This window comes from Euleptes europaea, chromosome 2 (assembly GCF_029931775.1).
Source record: "Euleptes europaea isolate rEulEur1 chromosome 2, rEulEur1.hap1, whole genome shotgun sequence".
Lineage (NCBI taxonomy): Eukaryota > Metazoa > Chordata > Lepidosauria > Squamata > Sphaerodactylidae > Euleptes > Euleptes europaea.
The window spans coordinates 2,673,359-2,700,461 of NC_079313.1; the positions used below are offsets into that span (position 1 = coordinate 2,673,359).

Sequence of the window (27,103 nt, forward strand, 5' to 3'; positions counted from 1 at the left end):
TAACCCACAAGAACCAATTCTCCAGCTGTCTTTGATAGGACCAAGAGAGGAGGTAGCGCGCGCGCACACACACACACACACACACACACACACACACACACCACTGCCCTCCCAGTTAGGGTTGCCAACCTCCAGGTGGGGCCTGGAGATCTCTAGGGATTGCAACTGATCTCCGGATGGCAGAGGGCAGTTCCGCTGGAGAAAATGGCTACTGTGGAGGGTGGGCTGGATGGCATTGTATCCTCCCCCAGGGCGCCACCCCCAAGTCTTCAGGGACTTCCCGACACGGAGCCGACAACCCTATGCCCTGTGTCCAGAGCTTCCCAACTCCATCGATGGAAGAAGAAGAGTTGGTTTTTATATGCCGACTATACCACTTAAGGGAGAATCAAACCGGCTTACAATCACCTTTCCTTCCCCTCCCCACACCCTGTGAGGGAGGTAGGGCTGAGAGAGCTCTAAGAGAGCTGTGACTAGCCCAAGGTCATCCAGCTGGCTTCATGTGGAAGAGTGGGGAGTTGAACCCGATTCTCCAGATTAGCCTCCGCCGCTCATGCAGAGGAGTGGGGCATCAAACCCATTTCTCCAGATTAGAGTCTGCCGCTCCAAACCACCGCTCTTAGCCACTACACCACGCTGGTTCTCAGAACCACCAGAGGAAGGGTGAGACATAGGGTTGCAAGGTCCCTCTTCACCAATAGTGGGAAGTTTTTAGGGCAGAGCCTGAGGAGGGCGGGGTTTGGAGAGGGGAGGGACTTCAAAGCCAAAGAGTCCAATTGCCGAAGCAGCCGTTTTTCTCCAGGGGAACTGATCTCTGTCGGCTGGAGATCAGTTGTAATAGCACGAGATCTCCAGCTAGTACCTGGTGGTTGGCAACCCTAATGAGACACACCCCACCGGGCCTGAAGCCTGCTTAGCTCAGAATCCCTCCACCAAATCAGCATTCTGCATTTGGCCAGCTGTGAAACTGATTCTTGGGAAGCCAGTTTGCAGCTGGGAGGAAAATAAGATAAAAATTACCAAAACACCAAGGAACCCTCGATGCACTTCTGAAGGCACCAGAAAGTAGCTTGGGGGGGGGGGGGCCTGCATCTGCAGTTTGTTTTCAGATGATCGTGGAGTGCGAAGGAAGCCTTGGCTCCCTCAGCTCGAACCGCCCCTGGCCCCAAATCCCCTGCACGGTTTTCAAACGCCAGCAGCCCCCGCCCCTTCTTGCAAACAGGGACATAAACGCGTGTTCGGTTCTGGCGTGGCCCCTCCAATCGGTCCTCCCCGCTTTTCCCTGTCTGGAGCTGGAGCAACCAAGCACATCGCTTATGCCCTGCTCGGCATTGGCCGTGCACACCACGTCTGCTTTCCTGTCTGCTCCCAGAGCGGCCGTTTCTGGCGAGGAGCCTGCAGGCAGGTGGAAAGGAGATGCCGGCGCTCTGGCAGGCCTCCGGCAATCTGGGCCTTTGCGGTTCCTCTCTGGAAGCCGATCCCTGCTTACCTTACGTATCCCCAGGAGGTGGTTCTCTAACAATAGGGGCCAGCCCGGAACAGGAGCTCACAAGACCAGAGCAAGAGGATGGACCGTAGCAGAAGCAGGCCGGAGGAACAAAGGTCTGGCAAGCATTTCGGACAGGGAAAGGCGGTGTAGTGGTTAAAAGCGGTGGTGTGGAGCGGTGGACTGTGATCTGCCCCAGGATGTGGTGTTGGCTGCCAACTTGGAAGGCTTGAAGAGGGGAGCGGACATGTTCATGGAGAAGGGGGCTATCCATGGCTACTAGTCGAAATGGATATTAGTCATGATGCATACCTGTTCTCTCCAGGATCAGAGGAGCAGGCCTATTCTCTTAGGTGCTTTGAAACACAGGCAGGATAATGCTGCAGCCGTCTAGCTTGTGGGCTTCCTAGAAGCACCTGGTTGGCCATTGTGTGAACAGACTGCTGGACTTGATGGACCTTGGTCTGATCCAGCAGGGCTTTTTCTTATGTTCTTATGAAAACTACGTTTGATTCCCCACTCCACATGAGCGGCAGATTCTACTCTGGGTTCCCCACTCCTACACATGAAGCCAGCTGGGTGACCTTGGGCTAGTCACAGTTCTATTAAGATCTCTTTCTGCCCCACCTACCTCCCAGGGTGTCTGCTCTGGGGAGGGGAAGGGAAGGCGGTTGTAAGCCGGTTTGATGCTTCCTTAAGTGGTAGAGAAAGACAGCATATAAAAACCAACTCTTCTTCATGCTGGAGAGCCAGCATGGTGTAGTGGTTAAGAGGGGTGGTTTGGAGGAGTGGACTCAGTTTGTAAACTCCACAGGTAATGTTCAGTCTTAAAGAGACTGGTGAACTGGGTTGGTTTCCCCCCTCCTCCACATGAAGCCAGCAGGGTGACCTTGGGCTAGTCACAGCTCTCTTAGAGCTCTCTCAGCCTCACCTACCTCACAGGGTGTCTGTTGTGGGGAGGGGAAGGGAAGGTGATTGATAGCCAGTTTGATTCTCCCTTAAGTGGTAGAGAAAGTCAGCATATAAAAACCAACTCTTCTTCTTCTAAGTCGCTTTGAGACTCCTTAAAGGTAGAGAATAGCGGGGTGCAAAAACCAACCCTTCTTCAGCTACCAAGCCTAGTAGCTGAAGAGGACTCCAAGGTCAGAGTCCAAATACCTTTGGGGGCAATCAGCAAGGGAGGGGGATTGTTTGCAGGGCCCCGGCATGCAGGCTGATGGAAATGGGATGCTGGAGTAGAGGGACCCTTGGTCTAAGCTCATCTGCCTAGCATGCCCACCCCATGGCAGAAGTCGCTTGCAGGTTGCCAGGCAGAGGAAATGAGAGGGGAATGTATGGAAGAACATCACCTCCTCCCCCCAAATCCTGGAGCTATCAACAGAAGGGGGGAGGGAGAGAAGGCACAAACCGCTTCCTTTTCGCCATGGTGCTGCTTCTCAGCAAGGGACGCCCCCTCCCCCCAGTTCAGGAGCAAGGGGCCATGTCCAAATGCAGCAATTCGTAGAATCATAGAGTTGGAAGGGACCACCAGGGTCATCTAGTCCAACCCCCTGCACAATGCAGGAAATTCACAACTACCTCCCCCCATACACCCCCAGTGACCCCTACTCCATGCCCAGATGGCCAAGGTGCCTTCCCTCTCATTGTCTGCCTAATGTCATAGAATCAGCATTGCTGACAGGTGGCCCTCTAGCCTCTTCTTAAAAACTTCCAGGGAAGGAAGGAGAGCTCACCACCTCCCAAGGAAGCCTGTTCCACTGAGGAAGCGCTCTGTTAGAAAATTAAGGACCCAAAGGCCTTGAATGTTGATTTTTTTTTTTTTTGCTTGACCTTTGGATGCAGAACCCCAACCGATTGCTCTTCTGCAGTGATGCTGGAAGGGAGGGGAGCTGCCTCAGATGGGTATTTAGGAATTCCAACCAGGGGTTCCAATCTACTGCTAAGACGAAGAGCAAATATAGATCTGGAACACCCGCGACAGCGATACAAAAACCACACTGAAGGCACCTAATTATAGAACAAATAATGTTCTCCCTCGGTTACGTTCCCGATAACTAATTGGCATTTCCCTTAACCAGCCCTTGTGCTAATTTTAGCTGCCGCTGAAGCAGAAGATGGCACCGATTCTAATGTTGTGGCATCCTTCTCTCCTGACAGGTAGGTGATATTTGGGGTGGTGGTGGTAATGCCAGGGGGAAACAGCATCTGGTCAGGGTGCAACCTCAGTTTGCCTTCCTTCTGCCTCGTTTTATCCTTACAATAACCCTGTGAGGCAGGATAGTTAGCCCCAAACCACATAATAAACTTCCTTGGGAGGCCTTGAACTCAAGACTTCCCATTGTTGGCCACTATATCCCTAACCATTATACCACACTGCATGCAGGATGCAATTGTGTTTATTTGTATTTATCCCATTCCTCTTGCCAGCGTGGTTAAGAGCGGTCGACAGTAATCTGGAGAGCCGGGTTCGATTCCCCACTCCTGCACATGAGTGGCGGACTCTAATCTGGAGAACCAGGTTCAATTCCCCACTCCTCCACATGAGCGGCAGACTCTAATCTGGAGAACCAGGATAGTTCCCCCACTCCTCCATGAGCGGTGGACTCTAATCTGGAGGACCGGGTTTGATTCCCTACTCCTCCGCATGAGCAGCGGACTCTAATCTGGAGGACTGGGTTTGATTCCCTACTCCTCCGCATGAGCAGCGGACTCTAATCTGGAGGACCGGGTTCGATTCCCTGCTCCTCCGCATGAGCAGCGGACTCTAATCTGGAGAAACGGGTTGGTTTCCCCACCCCTCCGCATGAGCAGCGGACTCTAATCTGGAGGACCAGGTTCGATTCCCTGCTCCTCCGCATGAAGCCTGCTGGGTGACCTTGGGCTAGTCACAGCTCTCTGCGATCTCTCTCAGCCCCACCTACCTCACAAGGTGTCTGTTGTGGGGAGAGGAAGGGAAGGCGACTGTATGCCAGTTTGAGCCTCCTTAAGGTAGAGAAAAGTGGGGTATAAAAACCAATGCTTTTTTCCCTTCTTTCTATGTCTCTGCACGGCTGAAAAATAAATTAGGTATTCCTTGGGGCAGGGACATGATTTGTGTTGCTATGTACATTAGTAGCGGATTCAGAAGGAGACACTGATCACACGGTTGGAGACAGTTTGGCAGGGATCTAGCCGGGGAGGGGGGGATGTTGCTGGAGGAAAGCACCTTGGATTGTCTCCCATTAATTGCTCCATTTCAGTCTGCATCTTTTATATATGAACAAGCAGACGTTTCTGAATACAAATGATTTGTCGGGATGACTTTCCCTGTGAGCCACGGTGGAGAGGTCTGGTTACCCTGCTGGCCCAGAATACCAGAAGAGGATAACAAAATGTTATTGTGAAGAGATCCGGTCAGGGGGAAAGAGAAAGGGTTTTAAGGCAGGGATTAAACAGAGAGAAAGAATTAAGCCCAATTTATTTCTTCTCCATTTTCACGCATATGAAATCTGTGCATGTAATTAAATTATTAAAGATGCCTCGCATTGATTCTCCGTGTCAGAGCAAATGCGCCTGCCCGGACAGTTCTTTCAGCAGGGGGGGTTTGATGGGAGCTCTTTTGCACAAGCACGAAAGCTCTCTGGGCCGATCGAAAGGCTCCTTCCTACCTTCTCCAAGGCAAGGAACGGGTTCCTCCTCTCTCGACAAGGTATGCTGGCAGATGGCTGCTCTTCTCTTGATGCAGAAAGAGGAATTCTGCATGGGGAATATGCATAAGTGTGGCGATTAGCACGTTCGCCTCACACATGAAAGGTCCCCAGTTCGACCCCAGGTGGAAACAAAATTTTGGGGAGGGGCTGTGGCTCAGTGGTAGAGCATCTGCTTGGCATGCAGAAGGTCCCAGGTTCAATCCCCGGCATCTCGTTAAAAAGGACCAGGCAGGTAGGCGATGTAAAAGACCTCTCCTGAGACCCTGGACAGCCGCTGCCGGTCTGAGTAGATAATACTGACTCTGATGGACCAAGGGTCTGAGTCAGTATAAGGCAGATAGGGGAGGGGCTGTGGCTCAGTGGTAGAGCATCTGCTTGGCATGCAGAAGGTCCCAGGTTCAATCCCCGGCATCTCCAGTTAAAGGGACTAGGCAAGTAGGTGATGTGAAAGACCTCTGCCTGTGATGGCTAATGCACAAGAGTAAGCAATCCCTGGATGCTGCCGGTGTAAGGCAACGGACCCAGCCGTTTTGTTCTTCTGGGCTTCCTGCCATGTTGCTTTGCTGCAACCCCCCTTCTCTACAGGCTTTCTTTCTCCCTATAGCATGACCAAGACCACTTGTGTGGTGTAGTGGTTAAGAGCGGTGGAGTCTAATCTGGAGAACCAGGCTTGATTCCCCACTCCTCCATATGAGCGGCGGACTCTAACCTGGAGAACTAGGTTGGTTTCCACATTCCTCCACACAAAGTCAGCTGGGTGACCTTGGGCCAGTCACAGTTCTCTCTGAACTCTCTCAGCCCCACCTACCTCACAGGGTGTCTGTTGTGGGGAGGGGAAGGGAAGGGGATTGTAAGCTGGTTTGATTCTCCCTTAAGTGGTAGAGAAATCAGCATATAAAAAACAACTCTTCTTCTCCTCCTCCAAGGATAATTGCTGCACTGTGAGCGGCTGACCAACCCAAAGCGCAGCCCGTGCAAAGATGGGGAATGATTACTCACTCTGACTTTCTAGAGGCTGACCGGAAAAGGAAAGGCTGAAACCGCAACCCGTTAAAGAGATGCGGCAGGTAGCCTCTCCTGACCATGGGTGGGCCTTTCCAATCAACAAGAGCCCTTATCCAAGTATTTTGTGCCATGGGTGATTGGCGATGACTGATGGAAGAGATTCAAGAGGCTGATGAGGCACGGTAGACATTTCAAAACTCCCCCCCTTTTAATATTTTACAGTAATTTATAACCGCTATGTCAAAACAGCAATGGGCAGCAAAAGATCTCCCCACAGGGGAAGCTGAAGGACTGATCCACACTTACTGTTAAAAGAGGGAGACGCTTCTTCCCTGTGCACTCCTTCTGATATGGTGGCAGCGGTGGGATGAGGCAGGCAGGGCCCACCCAAGCATCTGAAGCCAGGGGTGTAATAACGACCTCGCTCTGCCCGCCAGAGTTGCACAGAACGAGGTGCAGGGAAGAAACCCCCTTTTCCTAACATGTAAGCAAGAATCCTTAAGACTCCTGGCCAACCATTCTTTTTTTTTTTTCTTTCTGGTGGGCCTGCGAGAAACGGCAAGGGGCCAGCGGCTCACCTGGGCCTGTCCCCGGCAGGCAAGTTTGATTTCCTAAGATGCTTTGCGGCCTTTCGTTCGTGGGAGGCAGATCAGATCTCTCTGTGGGGCTAGATCTGTCTTAGGCTCGCCAAGTTGAGACATTCCTAAGGTGATGTCCTAAACAGATATCCCTCCCCCAGTATACTGTCTTGGCAGGAGGACAGACTATTTCTGAAGGCAAGAGCTGAAATGCAACCAAGCGGTCCTGTTTTCGCCTGCCCTCCCTCCCCGCACGGAGAATTTGAGGCGGAGGCAGGCGGGAGCTGGTGGCATCCAGAGGTTTGCAGCGCCTGCACCAAGGCCAAAACAGAGGAAAGGGAGGCATCCCTTAAGGCAGACTGCCCCCGCCACAGCCGCAACTCTCTCTCAAGGCGTCAGGAGAGGCGGTGCAATAATGCAGCATTGCAGAAGGACAGCAGAAGACAGACTCAGCTGCAGATTGGAGGCGTAGAGGGGCAACGGCCAGCGCAAAACACACCCCTTTCTTTTACCCGTGTGCGCACAGGTGCACATGTGTTTGTAGGCGCCTACACGCTCACTGGCCCAACCTGAGATGCCCCCCATGCACCGTAACCCCCCATGGCTGCACCCACCCCCAAGGAAGCAGTGGTGTCCTCAACAGATGCAGCTAGAATCAGTTGCTTCTGGGAGCAGGGAGCAGAGTGGCTCCAGTTCTCGGGGGAGGCCAGGTCCGCGTTGCAGGAACTGCCAAGGCCGGCCCCTTAGTTTGGACCCCCATGGGACTGCAGAGCCGGTTCTAGACCCAGGCCAGGCCACACACAGAACTTTGGGAATGGCAGAAGAGGTCAACTGAAGAAGTAGGTGGATTCCTTCACCTTCTGCAGGTCGAAGTCACCTGGGAGAGGAAAAGCAAGATCAGCAGGAGACAAAACACCTGGTGGGGGCAAGAACCCCTGGGTCTCTGTTCACACAAGACAGCTTCTCTGTGGCCGAGAGCCTGCTACCTTTGGCTCGCCCTGACCTGTTGTCTTTCCACAGGCCGGGTTCAAACTAGTGATCACTCAGAACAGGAATTCCAAAACTGCGGACCAGAAAAGTTTGTTAACTGGCTAACAGGAGGCTCCTGGGAGCTTGGAAGTATCCACCCAGACAGGAGATTACCTGCCATGTCTCTGCAAGATAGGATCATAGAGTTGGAAGGGGCCATACAGTCCATCTAGTCCAACCCCCTGCTCAATGCAGGATCAGCCTAGAGCATCCCTGACAAGTGCTTGTCCAGCCTCTGCTTAAGGACTGCCAGTGAGGGGGAACTCAACACCTCCCTAGGGTGTTCACTGTTCAACACTGTTGAACAACTCGTACTGTAAAAATTTTCCCCCTAATATCCAGCTGGTACCTTTCTGCCCACAATTTAAACCCAATATTGCGAGTCCTATCTTCTGCTGCCAACAGGAACAGTTCCCCGCCCTCCTCTAAGTGAAAGCCCTTCAAATACTTCAAGAGAGCAACCATGTCCCCCCTCAGCCTCCTCTTCTCCAGACTAAACATTCCCACCTCCCTCAGCCATTCCTTATAGGGCTTGGTCTCCTGGCCCCTGATCATCCTCGTCTCTCCTCTGCACCCGCTCGATTCTGTCCACATCCCTTTTGAAGTGAGGCCTCCAGAACTGCACACAATACTCCAGATGCAGCCGGACCAATGCTGTGTACAGTGGGACTATGACATCTTGCTATTTGGATGCTATGCCTCCACTGATGCACCCCAAGATCACATTAACTTAGATCAGCCAGCCAAACTCTGGCCTCCAGCTCCTTCCCACTGGCCTCTAGCGGAAAAAGATTAATCTGCTGCCTTTCGGTGCTACGCACCATCCAGCAATCTGTTCACACAGTGGCCAACCAGGTGCCTCTAGGAAGCCCACAAACAAGACGACTGCTGCAGCATTCTCCTGCCTGCTTTCTACAGCACCCAATATAATAGACATGCTCCTCTGATCCTGGAGAGAATAGGTAAGCATTGTGACTAGTATCCATTTTGACTAGTAGCCATATATCCTATCCTCCATGAATATGTCCACTCCCCTCTTCAAGCCCTCCAAGTTGGCAGCCATCACCACATCCTGGGGCAGGGAGTTCCACAAGTTAACTATGTGTTGTGAAATTATTTCTTTTGTCTATTTTGAATCTCTTACCCTCCAGCTTCAGCAGATGACCCCGAGTTCCAGTATTATGAGGGAGAAAAGCTTCTCCCTGTCCACTCTCTCTATACCATGCCTAATTTTATAGACCTCTATCACATCTCCCCTTAATCGTCTTCTTTCCAGACTAAACAGCCCTAAGCGCTTTAACCGCTCCTCATAGGGCAGTTGCTGTAGTCCCTGGATCATTTTGGTTGCTACTCCATGCCAAGAAGAACCCTATGATCATGAACCCTACTCCATGCGAAGAAGATATATATATATGGAGTAGGGTTCATGATCATAGGGTTCTTCTTGGCATGGAGTAGCAACCTATATATATATATATATATATCCTCCAGGATCCCTGGCCAATCCCATGTTTGTTTTTGGAATTCAGAATGAAAGAGGTGGAATAACCCAAGTTTATTTTCAAGCGGTCTATTTTATACCAATAGGGTTAATAAAGAATGCTTAGGATCAAAGACTTGCCCCCCCCCCCACTTCTTGAAGAATAAATTACTGATCTTTAGGTTCTCTCCAGTCCTCCGGAGTGAAGGGATGTTGGGCAACCGGCCAAGGATGCATCTCAGGGGGGTTGTGTTTGATGGCAGGAAGGCTTTGAAGAATGGGGAGAGGAACACGGAAGAGGTGGGCAGGGAGGCGGCACAACAGTCGTGAGGCTGGTGGGCCCCCCGACCAGGCCCTGCGTGCGAGGGAAAGCCCTCCACTTCGGGGCAAAACAGGCCAGGAAACGCAGCAGGCTTTTGGCCCAAAAGAGTTCACAAAGAAACGAAGCCGAACTAACGAACGCTGCAATCGGCATCCCAAATATAAAGCGAGGAGGGGGAAAAACCTCGCATCAATTAACAACTGCAAAATGAGCAACTCATTTTGTGGGACCGTTCTCCCATGCTCTTTCTCTCTCTTTTCGCTTTCCCGCATGAAATAACCACACGAATGTTACTCAAGGGTATGACGTTCCTAATCTCTGATTAATGGAGATCAGTAAAAAAATAATCTCAGGGGGCTTATTTCCTAGAAAGAAAGCACTGAACTGGTTAACCGGTTGGGATTTTGTCTTGGCTGGGGGTGGGGGGAAGGGGAGAAGAAGGAGGAGGAGTTGATTTTATATGCCGACTTTCTCTACCACTTAAGGAAGAATCAAACTGGCTTACAATCCCCTTCCCTTCCCCTCCCCACAACAGACACCCCGTGAGGTAGGTGGGGCTGAGAGAGATCTAAGAGAGCTGGTTATATGCCAATAAAGATGCTGCTGTTGTTGAGAAGAGACCTGGGATCAGGAAAGACCATGAAAAAGAAGAGTTGGTTTTTATACCCCACTTTTCTCTACCTTTAAGGAGTCTCAAAGCAGCTTACAATTGCCTTCCCTTCCTCTCCCCACAAAAGACAGCTTATGAGGTAAGTGGGGCTGAGAGAGTTCGGAGAGAACTGTGACTAGCCCAAGGTCGCCCAGCAGGTTTCATGTGTAGGAGTGGAGAAACCAACCCAGTTCACCAGATTAGAGTCCGCCGCTCATGTGGGAGGAGCGGGGAATCGAACCCGGTTCTCCAGATTAGTGTCCGCCGCTCATGTGAAGGAGAGCAGGGTAGAAAGCCGGGGAGAGCAGTGTAGAAAGCGGAAATAAATAAATGGCCAAGCGATTAATTTTTTGATAAATGGAAAGGATATTACTTACACTACTCTTGAAAAGAGGTATTGGGGGGAGGGAAGAGTGTGAACAGTGAGAAATCTAATGCCCTGACATGAAAGTCATGAATTATTAATAATACTTATTGTGTTTACTGTTCGGTAATCTCAAATAAGATGGGTTTAACTCAACTTGAATTACTGTAAAGTTATAATAGAATTCTGAACTTGATTCACAGCAGAGGTATAACTATTTACTCAAACTATCTGAGAAACCATCCATGCACAGGGACGAATATATATAGTGCGGCAATTTGTATAGTTGAATTACTTATTTTACCATACATTGAATACTCTTGTACCTACTATCGATTCTTTTAATCTTTCTCAAAGTAATGATATGTTTCTTGTTATATGTTTACTATGTTATCCCTAAAGGAGACTTTGGCATGAGTCCTTCTATATCATCTGAAGTAACCTCAGTTCTTTTTGGAATCTGTCCCATGTTTTGTTTTTATTAATATTATATAATAATTTTTTTAAAAAGAAAAGCCCGTGTCTCCATAATTTGAAACTCACCTCAGCCATGAACTTACCAGGTGAGACCTGTTTTCTCAGCCCAGGTAACACTGACTTACTTCACTAGGGTGATATGAGGCTGACACAATTTATGGGAAACCCTCTGAACAATCAAAAATGCTACGCGCTAGGTTTTATCAGCACGAATCCTCAGAGTTTACAGAAATGTATGGGAAGCAGATGGTGTATTGGGGGGGAGGCCTAGGTTTACAAATAAGTTAAGCTAATGAGGTATCCCACGGATCCAGACAATTACCAAGACTGCCGACGTCTCTTGTTACCAATGAACAGACAGCCCCCCACCAAAAGGCAGTCAGAAGATAAAAGCCAACTCTTCTTCTTCATCATCTACTGTCACGGAGCTCTCCGTGGTCCTGCAAATCCTCTGAATGCATTGGGTGCAATTAACAAATCTTTACCAATCAAGCTCCCCATAAACTATTTGGTATTGTGGCACTTATGCTCTTTTTAGGACTGGACACTTAGCTTAGAAAGAAGGTGGTTAAGGGGAGATATGACAGAGGTCTATAAAATTATGCATGGCATGGAGAGAGTGGACAGGGAGAAGCTTTTCTCCCTTTCTCATAACACCAGAATGCGGGGTAGGGTTATCTGCTGAAGCTGGAAGGTGAGAGATTCCAAACAGACAAAAGGAAGTATTTCTTCACACAATGTATAGTTCAGCTGTGGAACTCCCTGCCCTACGATGTGGTGATGGCTGCCAACTTGGAAGGCTTGAAGAGGGGAGTGGTCATGTTTCATGGAGGAGAGGGCAATCTGTGGCTACTAGTCAAAATGGATACTATTCATGATGCATCCCCATTCTCCAGAGGAGCATGTCTATTATTTTAGGTGCTGTGGAACACAGGCAGGGCAATGCTGCTGCAGTCGTCTTGTTTGGGGGCTTCCTAGAGGCACCTGGTTGGCCACTGTGTGAACAGATTGCTGGACTTGATGGGCCTGGGTCTGTTCCAACAGGGCTTTCCTGATGTTTCTGATGTTTTCTGATGATTAATATAACTCAGCTATGATAACCATCTCAGACTAGATTGGTAAAGGAGCTGCCATTCAAGCACATCTTTGTAGCCATATGGACCAGAAACCTGCTTCATCTTTGACACAAAGGATCTCAGAAAACAGACTGGCAAAACATGTCAAGTACGCCTGCAGGGGCTCGGAAACAGCCACTCCCTTTCAAAAGGGGCCTCCATTCAATCAAGCGGAGAATCTTTACAAATGTCGGTCCTCTGCAGCCTGGCACCTTTCTGAAAACTCATCTGTAAGGCACACCTAACCTGATGGCCTTTAAAAATGTCAAGGTACCCAATTACTTTGACATTTAAAGGCCATGCCAAGGTACCCAATTACTAAGGAGCCCCGTGGCGCAGAGTGGTAAGCTGCAGTCCAAGCTCTGCTCACGACCTGAGTTCGATCCCGACGTAAGTCGGTTTCAGGCAGCCGGGTCAAGGTCGACTCAGCCTTCCATCCTTCCAAGGTCGGTCAAATGAGTACCCAGCTTGCTTGGGGGTCAAGGGAAGACTGGGGAAGGCACTGGCAAACCGCCCCGTAAACAAGAGTCTGCCTAGTAAACGTCAGGATGTGACATCACCCATTGGGTCAGGAATGACCCAGTGCTTGCACAGGGGTACCTTGTACAGGGGTACCTTGTACCTTTTTAACCAATTACTGGAGCATTGATTTTTAATGACATCACCCATTGGGTCAGGAATGACCCAGTGCTTGCACAGGGGTACCTTGCACAGGGGTACCTTGTACCTTTTTAACCAATTACTGGAGCATTGATTTTTAATGGTCTGGCTTTCCCTAAATTTAAGCGGGCATCAGCGAGGCTCACTGCAGTGCACGTTCCCACAAAATTTGTTCTGACAACTGCACAAGTAAGAAAACCAGGGAAGGACTTTGGGGCAGGCACACAGCCTGTCTTTCATTCCTGCAAATGTCCGGTCTCCGGGACCAGCAACAACGTTCTCCATGTTTCATACCTCTCTTGGGAACTTTGGACAGCAACTGCACCAGCCTCTGGTACTCAAGGGCCTTCTTGTTCTTCCACTCAGGCCTAGGGAGGGGAAAAAAAGAGACTTTATGAACACATGAAGCTGCCTTATACTGAATCAGACCCTTGGTCCATCAAAGTCAGTATTGTCTACTCAGACCTGCAGTGGCTCTCCAGGGTCTCAGGCAGAAATTTTCCACATCACCTACTCGCCTAGTCCCTTTAACTGGAGATGCCGGGGATTGAACCTGGGACCTTCTGCATGCCAAGCAGATGCTCTACCACTGAGCCACAGCCCCTCTCCATGTCTCCCCAGGGTCTCAGGCAGAGGTCTTTCACATCACCTACTTGCCTGTTCCCTTTAACTGGATATGCCGGGGATTGAACCAGGGACCTTCTGCATGCCAAGCAGATGTTCTACCATTGAGCCACGGCCCCTCCCCAATTTTTGTTAAGTGAAAAATTGAATTGTCTGTGCAAACAAAACAAAACCCCTTTTCCTCCAACCCTTGAGCTCAATGCAAGCAAAGGAACATGACAAAAAAAAAAATTCTGAAGTTTGCACCGAGGGTCTCTAAGCTAAGAAACCGCACCTCTTTCTCTGGAGACTCTATAGCAGAAATCTTCCCCTTAACCTAAATGGAGGTTTTTCTCTTCCCAGGGTCAAAAGAGATTTCATCCAGGAAGTCTCCCTTTACATAAAGCAGACTTTTCCCCATATCAAAATCAACCCACAATGCTGTTGGTCAGCTGACGAGTCACATGATGTGATTGACTACCCGCTTACAGCCCGGGTGCCATTTTACATTGCTATGGCAACTCACTGTGCTCTCTGGATTCTAGGTTTTTAGGGGGGCCATGTTTGCATATGCACAGACGTTGCAGGGTTTTTTTGGGGGGGGCAGGGGTTGTCCCCAATTTTTAAAACTAAAGGAAAGAAGGCCACACCAAACCACATGGAGACGGAAAAAAACAGCAATTGGTGCAAGGGAAAAATTGTTTAATAGTTAAATTGCTCCAGCATGTTTCACATACGCTTCTTCAGGGGGATCTTTCTTTACTCAAATATCCCGAGCAAGCAATGAAAACAATCTTGCTTGGGATGTTTGAATAAAGAAAGATCCCCCTGAAGAAGCGTATGTGAAACGCGAAGGGGCAATTTAACCATTAAACATTTTTTCCCAGGCACCAATTGCTGGTTTTTGTCCCAATTTTTTAAAAAATAAAGTTGGTTCTTCTGCAAACCCGGGTGATTCCCCTGGGGTCTGCAGAACCCTACAGTGAGGCGGTAGCTGGTCCCCGCTGTGAATATTTCATTTTGTCCACACGGGATTCAGCCCTTGGCTGTGAGGGAGAATAATAATAATATTCATCTCAGGGATGGGTTGACTTCAGGCTCACAACTCTCTACATTTTTCCTCCCCAGAGCCCCATGGAGGTTCATTTAAGGTGCAAAAAACATCGTAGACAAGTGATCTGGCGGGGAAGAGAAAAGCAGCCAGCTACTCACGGAAAACTGGCGCAGTATTTCTGCAGCATGAACTTGGACAGGTCCTGCAGGATGGGCTGGCTGTGAAGCTCCACAAACTGCTCTCGGCACACCTGGGAAACAGAACAAGGGGGGTGAAGGGCAGAACCCCAAAGCCCCCAAAACCAGCTCTGCGAACAGGCACTGAGGGAGGAATAGCCCCACCTCAGCTGGGTCTCCCCCCCACCCTGGCAGCATTGGCATTCAGCCCTTTTCCAGCGTGGAGAACCAGCATAGTGTAGTGGTTAAGAGCAGCAGTTTGGAACAGTGGAGTCTGATCTGGAGAACCGGGTTCCAATCCCCACTCCTCCACATGAGCGGCGGAGGCTAATCAGGTGAACTGGATTTGTTTCCACGCTCCTACACCTGAAGCCAGCTGGGTGACCTTGGGCTAGTCACAGCTCTCTCTGAACTCTCTCAGCCCCAACTCCCTCACAGGGTGTCTGTTGTGGGGAGGGGAAGGGAAGATGATTGTAAGCCTGTCTGAGTCTCCCTTAAGTGGCAAAGAAAGTCAGTATATAAAAAACAACTCTTCTTCTTCCTTTCCCACATGAAGCTGCATTATACTGAATCAGACTCTCGATCCATCAAAGTCAGTATTGTCTACTCAGACCGGCAGCGGCTCTCCAGGGTCTCAGGCAGAGGTCTTTCACATCACCTACTTGCCTGGTCCCTTTAACTGGAGATGCCGGGGATTGAACCTGGGACCTTCTGCATGCCAAGCAGATGCTCTACTACTGAGCCACAGCCCCTCAGAGCTCCCCTCACCTAGAGGGTGTGCCAAACACTCAGCCTGGGTGCCAGGGGAGATCTTTCACCCAGCCCTTTGCTAGGCTGCATCAAACCCCCTTGATGTGCACAGGCTTCGTTCAAGCAATCGATGTCTGCAGACGCAGAAGCCAGAAAGTGTCTGACTGGTCAATAGCAAGACTAGACTTGTTATGTCTGCAAGAATTCAGGCACGTCGTGCCCAGCACTCAAAAGATCCTGCTTGCAGGCAATCCAAAGGTTGTGCCAAGAAATGCTGCAGGATTAGAGCGGACCACCCCTTCCCTCGCCACTGCATCTAATCCCAGTTGGGAGCTGCCCACCCCTCCCAGCCTCCAACCAGGGGGCAATCACATGTCCCCTAATGTTTCCCAGCTCCCCACTTCCCAGCAAGATGGCAAGAGGAGTCGAGGGGCCCAGAGACCAGGACCCTTCCCCACTTGGGGTGTCCCAAGGGAAGAAGAAGAAGAGTTGGTTTCTATATGCCGACTTTCTCGTCCACTTAAGGAAGAATCAAACCGGCTTACAATCCCCTTCCCTCCCCCTCCCCACAACAGACACCCTGTGAGGTAGGTGGGGCTGGCTTCGTGTGTAGGAGCAGGGAAACCAACCCAGTTCACCAGATTAGAGTCCACTGCTCTTAACCAAAACTCTTAACCACTACACCCGGCCCAGGGCTCACTTGGCAGGACGAAGACCTCAAGTTCTGGTAGCCCTGCTCATGAGAAAGGGTGCCAGATTCCAGCAAGGATCAGCCGAGAAAGCGCAGGAACTGGCACGGAATTTTAATGCCCTTTGTCGTGGTTGCTACGAGCAACTTGGGAAGCCGATTTGGGCTGAAAATGCAACTTAAAAAAAAAACCGCGACCCACATCACACATGCAAATCAAGCAAATTAATTCTATTCTGCCTGCTTCGTTTTAAGCTCACTACCCGTGGAGAGCCCCCTTGTGGGGCACAGAACCCCTGTCCCCCTTTGGCAGCCCACGGAGGCTCCTGAGATCCTGCCTAGTGCGGCTCACCCCCTCCCCGGGCATCACTGAGCAGCCAAGAAGGGCTTGAGACATGCTCTTTGTGTTGAAAGTGATTTCTTCACCCCCGTGAGATGAATTCTGGAGCCAACAAATAGCACAATGTGTTTCTAGATTACAGGATGGTGCCAAGTTGTTTTCTGTTGCCCCAGAAGGTCGGACCAGAACTAATGGGTTGAAATTAAATCCAAAGAGTTTCCGTTTAAACACTAGGAAGAACTTTCTAACAGTTAGAGCAGTTCCTCAGTGGAACTGGCTTCCTCGGGAGGTGGTGAGTTCTCCTTCCCTGGAGGTTTTTAAGCAGGCTAGATGGCCATCTGTCAGCAATGCTGATTATGTGACCTTAGGCAGACCATGAGAGGGAGGGCATCTTGGCCATCTTCTGGGCATGGAGTTGGGGTCACTGGGGGTGTGGTGGTGGGGAGGTAGTTGTGAATTTCCTGCATTGTGCAGGGGGTTGGACTAGATGACCCTGGTGGTCCCTTCCAACTCTATGATTCTATGATTCTACAGGGGGTGCATGCCCCCCGACTCAGGGAAAAGGGTGGGGTGGGCACCCACCGAAGCCATCTTTCGGCAGGTTCCATCTTGGGTTTGCAAATGCATCTGGCGGAGAGGAACCTTACCTGATTCATGACGTCAACAGTGAGGGCGTGAGTCCAGTAGCAATCGTGGACCGAGACGAAGGTCAGCCCCCGCCTAGGAGACACAAAGGTAGCTGCATAAGGACATAAGAAAGGCCCTGCCGGATCAGACCCAGGCCCATCAAGTCCAGCAGTCTGTTCACACAGTGGCCAACCAGGGGCCTCCAGGAAGCCCACAAGCAAGACGACTGCTGCAGCATTGTCCGCCTGGGTTCCACAGCACCTCATACAATAGGCCTGCTCCTCTGATCCTGGAGAGAATAGGTATGCATCATGACTAGTATCCATTTTTACTAGAAGCCATGGATAAAGAACATAAGAAAGGCCCTGCTGGATCAGACCGAGGCCCACCAAGTCCAGCAGTCTGTTCAGACAGTGACCAACCAGGTGCCTCCAGGAAGCCCACAAACAAGACGACTGCAGCAGCATTCTCCTGCCTGTGTTTCAACGCAACTAATATTTTCGGCATGCTCCTCTGGTTCTGGAGAGAATAGGGATGCATCATGACTGGCATCCATTCCCCCCCCCCTTCAAAGATGCAGGAAGAACAGTGGGAAGACAAGGGGGGGGGAGAATATCCAGGGCAGCTGAGAGTCGGCTGGAGAGGGGGGAGTGAGGGAAGAGAGAGGAGGAAGCCCAAGGCGCCCTCCCCCCACAAGTGCTTCTAGACTCCTGAGGGGGGGAGGTTTTAAGAGGCTGAGAAAAATCCGTACCTGTGGCAGTGCAAAGCTGTCAGCATCATGTGCGTGGAGTCCAAGGAATGGATGAAGTTGGGCGGGAAGGCGTTTTTCTGCTTCACCGTGTCGGGCTTCCTGAGGGCACACACAACGGGGAGAGACTCCGTTGAGATGGAGCGTGAACCAACAGACGTCAGACTTTGGCTTGGAGGTCCTGGGTTCAAAAACCCACAGCCAGCGTGGTGTAGTCCAAAGCTTCTTAAACTGTGGGTCGTGACCCCATATGGGGTCATGTAACCGAATGTGGGGGTCGCAAAAAATTTGGCAACAGTAAATGGTAAAATTATATGTATACCAAAGAATTGTTCCCTGAGCCCTCTCTGGCCCTTGCCATTCTGTGACAGCAGAGGAGTTAAGCCAATGACGATCACAGGCAGGACTCACATTCCACAGGCTGCAAAAAATACGCTACCGGCCTCTTCATAGAACCACACCAAAATATAGCCTCTTATAAAGATACGGATAGATGTTATTGCCGCAATCCCCAAAACTCTCTGCAGCCAGGAATGAATTCAGTGATTTGCATCTCCTAAGAGGACAAACTACACAGCTCCAGGGGCCTTCCCTGCCTCTCTCCGCCTGCCACTTGGTCATGTCTTATCTTCCGTCAGACTCTGCTGGCGTGGGCACATCCAATTCTGTTGTTCCACTGTATTATAATGGGGCGGCAGGACTATCCACTTTCAGGTTGCCTGTTGCAGCTCTGCGTGAGTCACTGTTCTGGCACGGCCTCCTCCCAATGACCAGCTATTCACAGATTGGTATATGTGCAGAGACACGTGCCGGGCTCCCCCAGGGGCTGGTAACCATTGCTCAGCTTGAAAGTCAACACGTGAACACATGAAGCTGCCTTATTCTGAATCAGACCCTCGGTCCATCAAAGTCCGCACTGTCTACTCAGACCGGCAGTGGCTCTCCAGGGTCTCAGATGGAGGTCTTTCACATCACCTACTTGCCTAGTCCCTTTAAATGAAGATGCCGGGAATTGAACCTGGGACCTTCTGTATGCCAGGTAGATGCTCTACCACTGAGCCACAGCCCCTCCCGTGAACACATGAAGCTGCCTTCTACTGAATCAGACCCCCCTTGGTCCATCGAAGTCAGTCTTGTCTACTCAGACCGGCAGCGGCTCTCCAGGTCTCAGGCAGAGGTCTTTCACATCACCAACTTGCCCAGTCCCTTTAACTGGAGATGCCGGGGATTGAACCTGGGACCTTCTGCGTGCCAAGCAGTTGCTCTACCACTGAGCCACAGCCCCTCCCATGAACACATGAATCAGACCCTTAGTACATACTGAATCAGACCCTTAGTCCATCAGTCAGTCTTGTCTACTTAGACTGGCAGCGGCTCTCCAGGGTCACAGGCAGAAAAGGGTCTTTCACATCACCTACTTGCCTAGTCCCTTTAACTGGAAATGCCAGGGATTGAAGCTGGGACCTTCTGCGTGCCAAGTAGATGATCTACCACTGAGCCACAGCCCCTCCCGTGAACACATGAAGCTGCCTTGTACTGAATCAGACCCTCGGTCCATCGAAGTCAGTATTGTCTACTCAGACTGGCAGCGGCTCTCCAGGGTCTCAGGCAGAGGTCTTTCACATCACCTGCTTGCCTAGTCCCTTCAACTGGAGATGCTAGGGATTGAACCTGGGACCTTCTGCATGCCAAGCAGATGCTCTACCACTGAGCCACAGCCCCTCCTTAAACCTTTCTGACTGTAACAGCAAAGGCTACCTCTAACCTCAATTCAGGGGGAAAATATTTCTGCTACATTTCTCAGAAGTCTGGGGAAACACCCAAAGACGGATTCTAGCTGTAGCGGAGAGGACTTGACAGGAATGTAAATTTATCCTGCACATTATGCACACCCCCTCTGCTAAGGAATTCAGATATCCGTTTTAGCCTCATAACAGCTTTGTGGGAGGGATCCGGCTGGGTGTACATGACTGGGCCAAGATGAAAACCAGCGAGCATTTCGGAAAAATTCCCAAGGAGAACAATTAAAGCGATCAAGCCAGCACCAAAATAACGCTGTTCAAAATGAGCTTCTCCCAAAGAAAGCTTGTTCGCTACCTGCCTTGAAATTGCAGCTTAAATTGGTAATTTTCCCTAAGGGAATGAATTTTAGTGGGGCCGCCACATAAAAGGCCCCGTTTCGGGCGGCTGGGCAAGAAACCTCGGATGGCAGCAGAACCCAAAGTAACGCCCCCCTGGGAAAGGTCCTAAGTATCAGAAAGAAGGAAGAACGGGTCCCCCAGGCCGCCCCCACCCGAGACCGATACTCACTGGCTGGAATCGTAGCGCGACTTCAGGTTGACAGTCTGCATGCTGCTATTCACCTGTTTGTGAGGAAGAAGAGAGAGAAACGGATGGTCAGCCAGGCAGGAGGGCAGGCCAAATTAACAGGGCAAGGATTGAAGGAGAAGAGCTGGTTTTTATACCCTGATTTCCCCTATCTTTTAAAGGAGACTCAAGCTGGCTTACAATCGCCTTCCCTTCCTCTCCCCACAACAGACACCCTGTGAGGTAGGTGGGGCTGAGAGAGCTCTAAGAGAGCTGTGACTAGCCCAAGGTCACCCAGCTGGCTTCACGTGTAGGAGTGGGGAAACCAACCTGGTTCTCCAGATTAAAGTCCGCCACCTATGTGGAGGAGTGGGGAATCGGGCCCAGCTCTCCAGATCAGAGGCCACAGCTCCAAACCTTAACCACTACACCAGTGGTGGCGAACCTATGGCACGCGTGCCAGAGGGGGCACTCAGAGCCCTCTCTGTGAGCATGACCGCCGTCGCCCCAGCACAGAAAAGCAGCCCCAACAGCAGGAGAGGTGGCGGGAGGGATCCCCCGAGCCGCCTCATGGTGGCAACCCCTGCCCGAAGCCCTGGCTCTTGCACCGGGCAGCCTCTCTCCTCTCCTTCTTTTTGAAGCCACAAGGGGAGGGGTGAGGGGGAGAAAGTTGAGCTCCCCGGGTCCTCTTGCCATTGCCGGGGCGCCTGCGAGCTTCCCTCTCTCTCCCCCTCGGCGGTGCAGGGCGACCTTGCTGCGGCCGCCCCCCAGGCGCCAGGACAGGCCCGGATGGCTGGCGGTGTGTCCGGGCTCTCCTCGAGCGGGAGCCGTTGCGCCGCTCCTGCTTTGTGCCGCCAGCGTCTGTCCCACTCGGCGCAAGTGGCGGCAAGACTGGAGCTGGCTCCGGTTGCCTGCACCGCCCCCGGCCCTGCCCTCGGAGGAGGAGTCCCACCAGGGCAACCTCCGCCCTTGCTTCTCACCCAGAACTGCTGCTGCTTGCGCGGCCTGGCCAACTTCCCCGAGGCTGCCGTAAGTGGGCGATCCTGAGGTAACACGGCGACGTCGCCTTGCTTTCCTCCGCTGGTACGATTGCCAAAGACAGGACTTTTTGGAGGACTTTGATTCATATGCACTGCCTGAATCAGGAATCAGACCCCCTTGGTCCATCGAAGTCAGTACTGTCTACTCAGACCGGCAGCGGCTCTCCAGGGTCTCAGGCGGAGGTCTTTCACATCACCTACTTGCCTGGTCCCTTTAACTGGAGATGCCGGGGATTGAACCTGGGACCTTCTGCACGCCAAGCAGATACTCTGCCTCTGAGCCACGGCCCCTCCCCACAGTTATAAAATTTCCTTCCCCCCATTTTAAATTTGTACTTGCCAGCAACCCTTTGGTCTTCCCACCGGCCTCGCCAAGGGCACAGGCAAAGTCCTGCCCTCCTGCGGCAAAACCACAGCTTCGCTAATTAATTTTTAAAAAGGATACCCTGTTGTTGTTTTTTAAAAAACCCGACAAACATGATAATATTTGCTCCCAGGGAACGAAACAAAAGCTTCCCCCGGGGGGGCACTGTGGTTCACTGCGCCTCCTCTCCCCGGGGGGCCTCTCTGGCCTTGGCAATCGCGTTCTTGTTCGGCAGCGAGTCACCTTGACTTCCCCTCCGCTGACTCACTCCTTCCACCTGCTGACTCACGCCTTTGCCACTGCAAAACGCTGACTCACAGCCAGCCGTCTTCAATCTCCTTCTGCGTGCCATGGACGGAGGTGCGCTCACAGGCATGCTCTTCCCGCTGCCCACCCCCCCCCACACACACACAAACCCCACACACGGATCTGCCATCCCTCTCCCCCGGCCGCACCGCAGCCCGGAGCAGGGCAATTACAGATGCTGAAATGCGCTTTTTCTGTCTGGCTGGAAGACGGCAGAAGATGCAAGCCAGCAGGCCGATTAAAGACCCCTGGCCACAGAGAGAGAGAAAGAAGAGAAGAAGAGTTGGTTTTTAGATGCCGACTTTCTCTACCACTTAAGGGAGACTCAAACCGGCTTACAATCACCTTCCGTTCCCCTCCCTACAACAGACACCCTGGGAGGTAGGTAGGGCAGAGAGAGATCTTAATAGAACTGTGACTAGCCCGAGGTCACCCAGCTGGCTTCGTGTGTAAGAGCAGGGAAACCAACCCAGTTCACCAGATTAGCCTCCGCCGCTGATGTGGAGGAGTGGGGGAATCAAACCCCGGTTCGCCAGATCAGAGTCCACCGCTCCAAACCACCACTCCAAACCACCGCTCTTAACCACTACACCACACCGGTATGAATCACAGCTGTCTCTCTAAGGGAAGCTGCAGCCACGATCAGACCTTCCCACGCCTGGCTCCCGAAAGCAGGGGGGAAATAATTAACCCCACGAAGCGAGAGGGAAGAGAAAAAGCTAATGGCCTGCCCAGAAAAGTCTTTGGCAAAGAGCCCGGGGGGGCGGGGGGGGGAGAGAGAAAATTTGTGGCTAAGAGCTACAAATTGGCCAATAATGAATTTAAAGGCTGGAAATCCGAACCATTTTTTTCCTCCAAAGGAGTGGAGGTGTAAAGATCTGTCCCCTGAGCACAGCTGTGGGTGAAAGGAATCTCCGCGGGGTCACAAGACAAAGTGGATAAATTCATAATAAGCGGCTCAGGATCTTCCTACTCCGGCGTTGTGATTATAGCCCAGTGGAGGCTTATAAAATTCTGAACTGTGGAGAAATCCAGTTCCAATTCCAGTGCAAAATAAGCGCCTGTACGCACATGAGCATTTAGGCATAACTTGCCAGCGTAGTGTAGTGAATAAGAGCAGCGGTTTGGAGCGGTGGAGTCTGATCTGGAGAACCGGGTTCGATTCCCCCACTCCTCCACATGAGCGGCGGAGACTAATCTGGTGAACTGGGTTGGTTTCCCCACTCCTACACACGAAGCCAGCTGGGTGACCTTGGGCTAGTCATTCTCTCTCAGACCCACCTACCTCACAGGGTGTCTGTTGTGGGGAAGGGAAGGTGATTGTCAGCTGGTTTGATTTTCCCTTAAGTAGCAGAGAAAGTCGGCATATAAAAAACCAACTCTTCTTCTTCTTCTTCTTCTTCTTCTTCTATAACTTTCAGCGTATGTTCAAAGCAGCCGTTAAATAATAAACTACGGATAGAGTAACAGCCTTATCCTTACCGGACAGCAGATAGATTAAATGATAAGTCGTGAGAACATACAGGAAAGTGTGAAATCAATGGAGTAATAGAGAAAAGATCTTACAGAAGAGTAGGAATCACAACTGAATAAAAACCAGGTGTTTCTGTCTTTATTTTATTGCATTTTTACCCCGCCCTCCCCAACCTGAAGGTCGGGCTCAGAGCAGCTCTTTGCGTTTCCACACAGGCAGACTCTCCGTTCGATGGGGCTGCCTAGGAATCTGCCAAATACTTCGTTGTGGGGTAAGGTGTTGTGTCTGGCCAAGAAGAAAAGTTTTCAAAAGGCTAGAACAGTTAAGACCAGGAGGGACCTCGAATCTGCAACCGTGTGCGGCAAAGGCAGGAAAAAGCCTGGCTTCGGGGCAGATGTAGGAGGCGCTTCCTAGCCCCACCCGTCAATTCTTCCTTCTATAAAAATCCTGCCTCCTAGCAGAGGGACAGAACAGCACCCCACTTTCTGGACCGGGGGAAGATCAGCAAGTGGGGACAACAGGCCAATTCGAGAATGCACAGATCTACTGCCGGCCAAAGCGATTTGACTTGGAGACCAAGTCCAATGAGGAAAGGTTGAAGGAGCTGGGTATGTTTAGCCTGGAGAGGAGAAGACTGAGAGGGGATATGATAACCATCTTCCAGTACTTGAAGGGCTGTCATGTAGAGGAGGGTGCCAAGTTGTTTGCTGTTGCCCCAGAAGGTTGGACCAGAACCAACAGGTTGAAATTAAATCCAAAGAGTTTCCGTCTAGACATTAGGAAGAATTTTCTAACAGTTAGAGCAGTTCCTCAGTGGAACAGGCTTCCTCGGAAAGTGGTGAGCTCTCCTTCCCTGGAGGTTTTTAAGCAGAGGCTAGAAGGCTATCTGTCATCTTGGCCATCTCTGGGCATGGAGTAAGGGTCACTGGGGTGTGTGGGGGAGAGGTAGTTGTGAATTTCCTGCGTTGTGCAGGGGGTTGGACTAAACGACCCTGGTGGTCCCTTCCAACTCTAAGATTCTGTGATTCTATAATAATAACTCCAGGAATCAGCCACGACAGCTGATACACAGATTCGAAGAACCAGCAACAAAAACGAAAGCAGCATCATCTTTTTAGGCATGTGTGCAATTAATACAGGGGCTAAAAAAACAAGGAGAACCAAAGCTGGGAACAGAAAGAATCAGAATTTAGATTCTCGAAGCCTCACAACTAGTTGTAGAAATTTTGCTACCCTACCCATTACATCGGGGTTTCGTCCAGAGAAAAAAACCTGAACTTTACAATTGTCCGAAATGCCATTCCGTTCATCTATGAGGGACTTAAGAAATTTAGCTCGGGTATCAACATAGAACAGACAATCCAAAAAAACATGTTGTCATGATTCCACCCTGCTCAAACTGCACGGACAGTCTTTCAGAATACGGGGTTTTCCTCAAACCTCCCAAAAAGTACAGCTGAGGGTAAAATGTTAAACCTCATAAGCATAAAAGCTATAAAATCCTATGTCTAGGATTCAACATTTTATGATTTTAAATGCAGACGCTTCAGAGGCCAGTGCTAGCTAATCTAAATGGATTCCTAATGAAAAGATTTTTTTTTTTGCTCAATGTAACAACCATTTAGAGGAAGAACCATTTTGACTAGTAGCCATGAATACCCCTCTCCTCCATGAACATGTCCACTCCCCTCTTAAAGCCTTTCAAGTTGGCAGCCATCACCACATCCTGAGGCAGGGAGTTCCACAATTCAACTATGCATTGTGGGAAGAAATACTTCCTTTTATCTACTTTGAATCTCTCACCCTCCAGCTTCAGCAGATGACCCCGCCTTCTGGTATTATGAGAGAGGGAGAAAAGCTTCTTCCTGTCCACTCTCTCCATACCTTGCGTAATTTTATAGACCTCTATCATGTCTCCCCTTAGCCGCCTTCTTTCCAAGCTAAACAACCCTAAGCGTTTTGACTACTCCTCTAGCCCCTTGATCATTTTGGCATTCAAAGCGGCGCTCTGCCCCCAAGCCACACGTAACGCCAAACCCCCCAAGTGCGTCAGCATCCCTTGACAGAAGAAGCCGCCTCGTACCAAGTCAGATCCCACTGAGGCCCTTCACGCCTCTGCAACTCAACCAAGAGGACCAAGGATTCCTTTGCAGTTGCGGGTTCTTAAAAACCTGCAGGCTGTGGCGGTTTTCACGGACCCTCCCGCACAACCGAGCTCTCATGCACACGCACGCCCACCCCGCCGCCGCAGGGCTCACCAGCATGGTCTTGGAGCGATGGTAGGGCTGGATGACGGGCAGCCCGAGGGGCGTCACCCACTCCACGGTCCGCCCGGACTTGGCGATGAGGCGGGCGCTCTCCGTCAGCCAGTTCTGTGGGGAGGAAGAGGGCGGTGAGCACAGCTGGGGGAATGGGGGCCGCAGGACCATTTTGGGGGCCAAACACCAACATCTGCCCCCCAGGAGCTCTGCAAGCCAGAGCAGCACACGGGCCGGCATAAAACGCCCAAACGTCGCAAGTGGCCTAAACAGCATCGTTTCTTTGGGCTTCGCACAGACCTTGCAAATTTTACTCTGCATCTGCTAGACACATGGGAGCTCATGTGGATAATATTCAACAAATTCAGGTTGTAAGCTCCACAGGTAATGTCCGACCTTAAATAGGCACATTCCTGTTGTCAGTTAAATGGATAATATTCAACAAATTCAGGTTGTAAACTCCACAGGAAATGTTCAATCTTAAAGACAAGTACCCAGGTATATATTTGTTTTGTGAAATGCTTTCCTCAGTTACGGCATTTCACAAAACAAGTATATGCCCGGGAACTTGTCTTTAAGACTGAACATTACCTGTGGAGTTTACAACCTGAATTTGTTGAATATTATCCATATAACGGACAACTGGAATGTGCCTATTTAAAATCGAACATTACCTGTGGAGCTTACAACCTGAATTTGTTTTGAATATTTATTAGTGGAACTGACAATCTGGACGTGTTTATATAATACTGAACACTACCTGAGGAATTTACAACCTGAATTTGCTGGATAATTATATTTTGAATATCAATTTGTAATTGAATGTGTTTGACTTATCCATAATTTGAAATCTTTGGATTTTCTCTAAGCATATGTTTATGTTGGAACTTTACCAGGTGAACCGGCATCTTGTGTTTTGTTTGTGTAATTTAAAGAGAGAGAGTTTAGAAATCCACAATTGTATTCAATGTTATTTTTTTTATTTTTATTTTTTATTTTTTTATAAATATTTTTATTAGTTTTAACTTATAAAAAAGAGTACAGAAGGGAAAAGGGGGTAGGGCAGAATAAAAGTAAGTGGGTACACATAATGTTGTATAGTTTTAGTATAATTAATGTTACCACCTTGTGGGGCGGAGAGAAGAGTAACAAATAACAAATAAAGCTATATTTATATCATTCTGCTGATGTTATTTTTTTTAAATAAAAGGTACTACTGTATGCTTTTGCATTTGATATTTCTAGTACTTTTATTCCCCTTTGGGTGTATTGTTTAGACACAAAGGGTAATAAAGAGAACAGATTTGCCTAACCCTGTAACCACTGGAAGTCCTGGCAACCTTTCCAACGGAGAGCCTGCGTGAGCAGTGGTTAGAACAGCGGTGTCAAACATAAGGCCCAGAGGCTGGATCCAGCCCCCTGACAGCTTTCATCTGGCCGGCGAGGCAGCCGAGGCAGCCCCCCTGCTCCCGAGTTGTCAATTATCAAAGACAGTTAAATAAAAGAAAATACTG

The 27,103-nt window shown here is 50.3% G+C and overlaps 1 protein-coding gene across 1 annotated transcript in view; it reads right to left on the minus strand.

Moving 5' to 3' along the window:
- Nucleotides 1–7,585: 7,585 nt before the first annotated feature.
- Nucleotides 7,586–27,103, minus strand: part of POLRMT (RNA polymerase mitochondrial) — a 41,476-nt gene continuing 21,958 nt past the window's right edge. The window contains exons 15-21 of the mRNA XM_056844373.1: nt 25,590–25,703; nt 20,151–20,203; nt 17,844–17,942; nt 17,113–17,185; nt 14,670–14,761; nt 13,149–13,222; nt 7,586–7,635 (exon numbers count right to left, since the gene is read on the minus strand). Of these exons, the coding sequence (XP_056700351.1) occupies nt 7,586–7,635; nt 13,149–13,222; nt 14,670–14,761; nt 17,113–17,185; nt 17,844–17,942; nt 20,151–20,203; nt 25,590–25,703 (555 nt within the window). The remainder of the gene's footprint in view (nt 7,636–13,148; nt 13,223–14,669; nt 14,762–17,112; nt 17,186–17,843; nt 17,943–20,150; nt 20,204–25,589; nt 25,704–27,103) is intronic.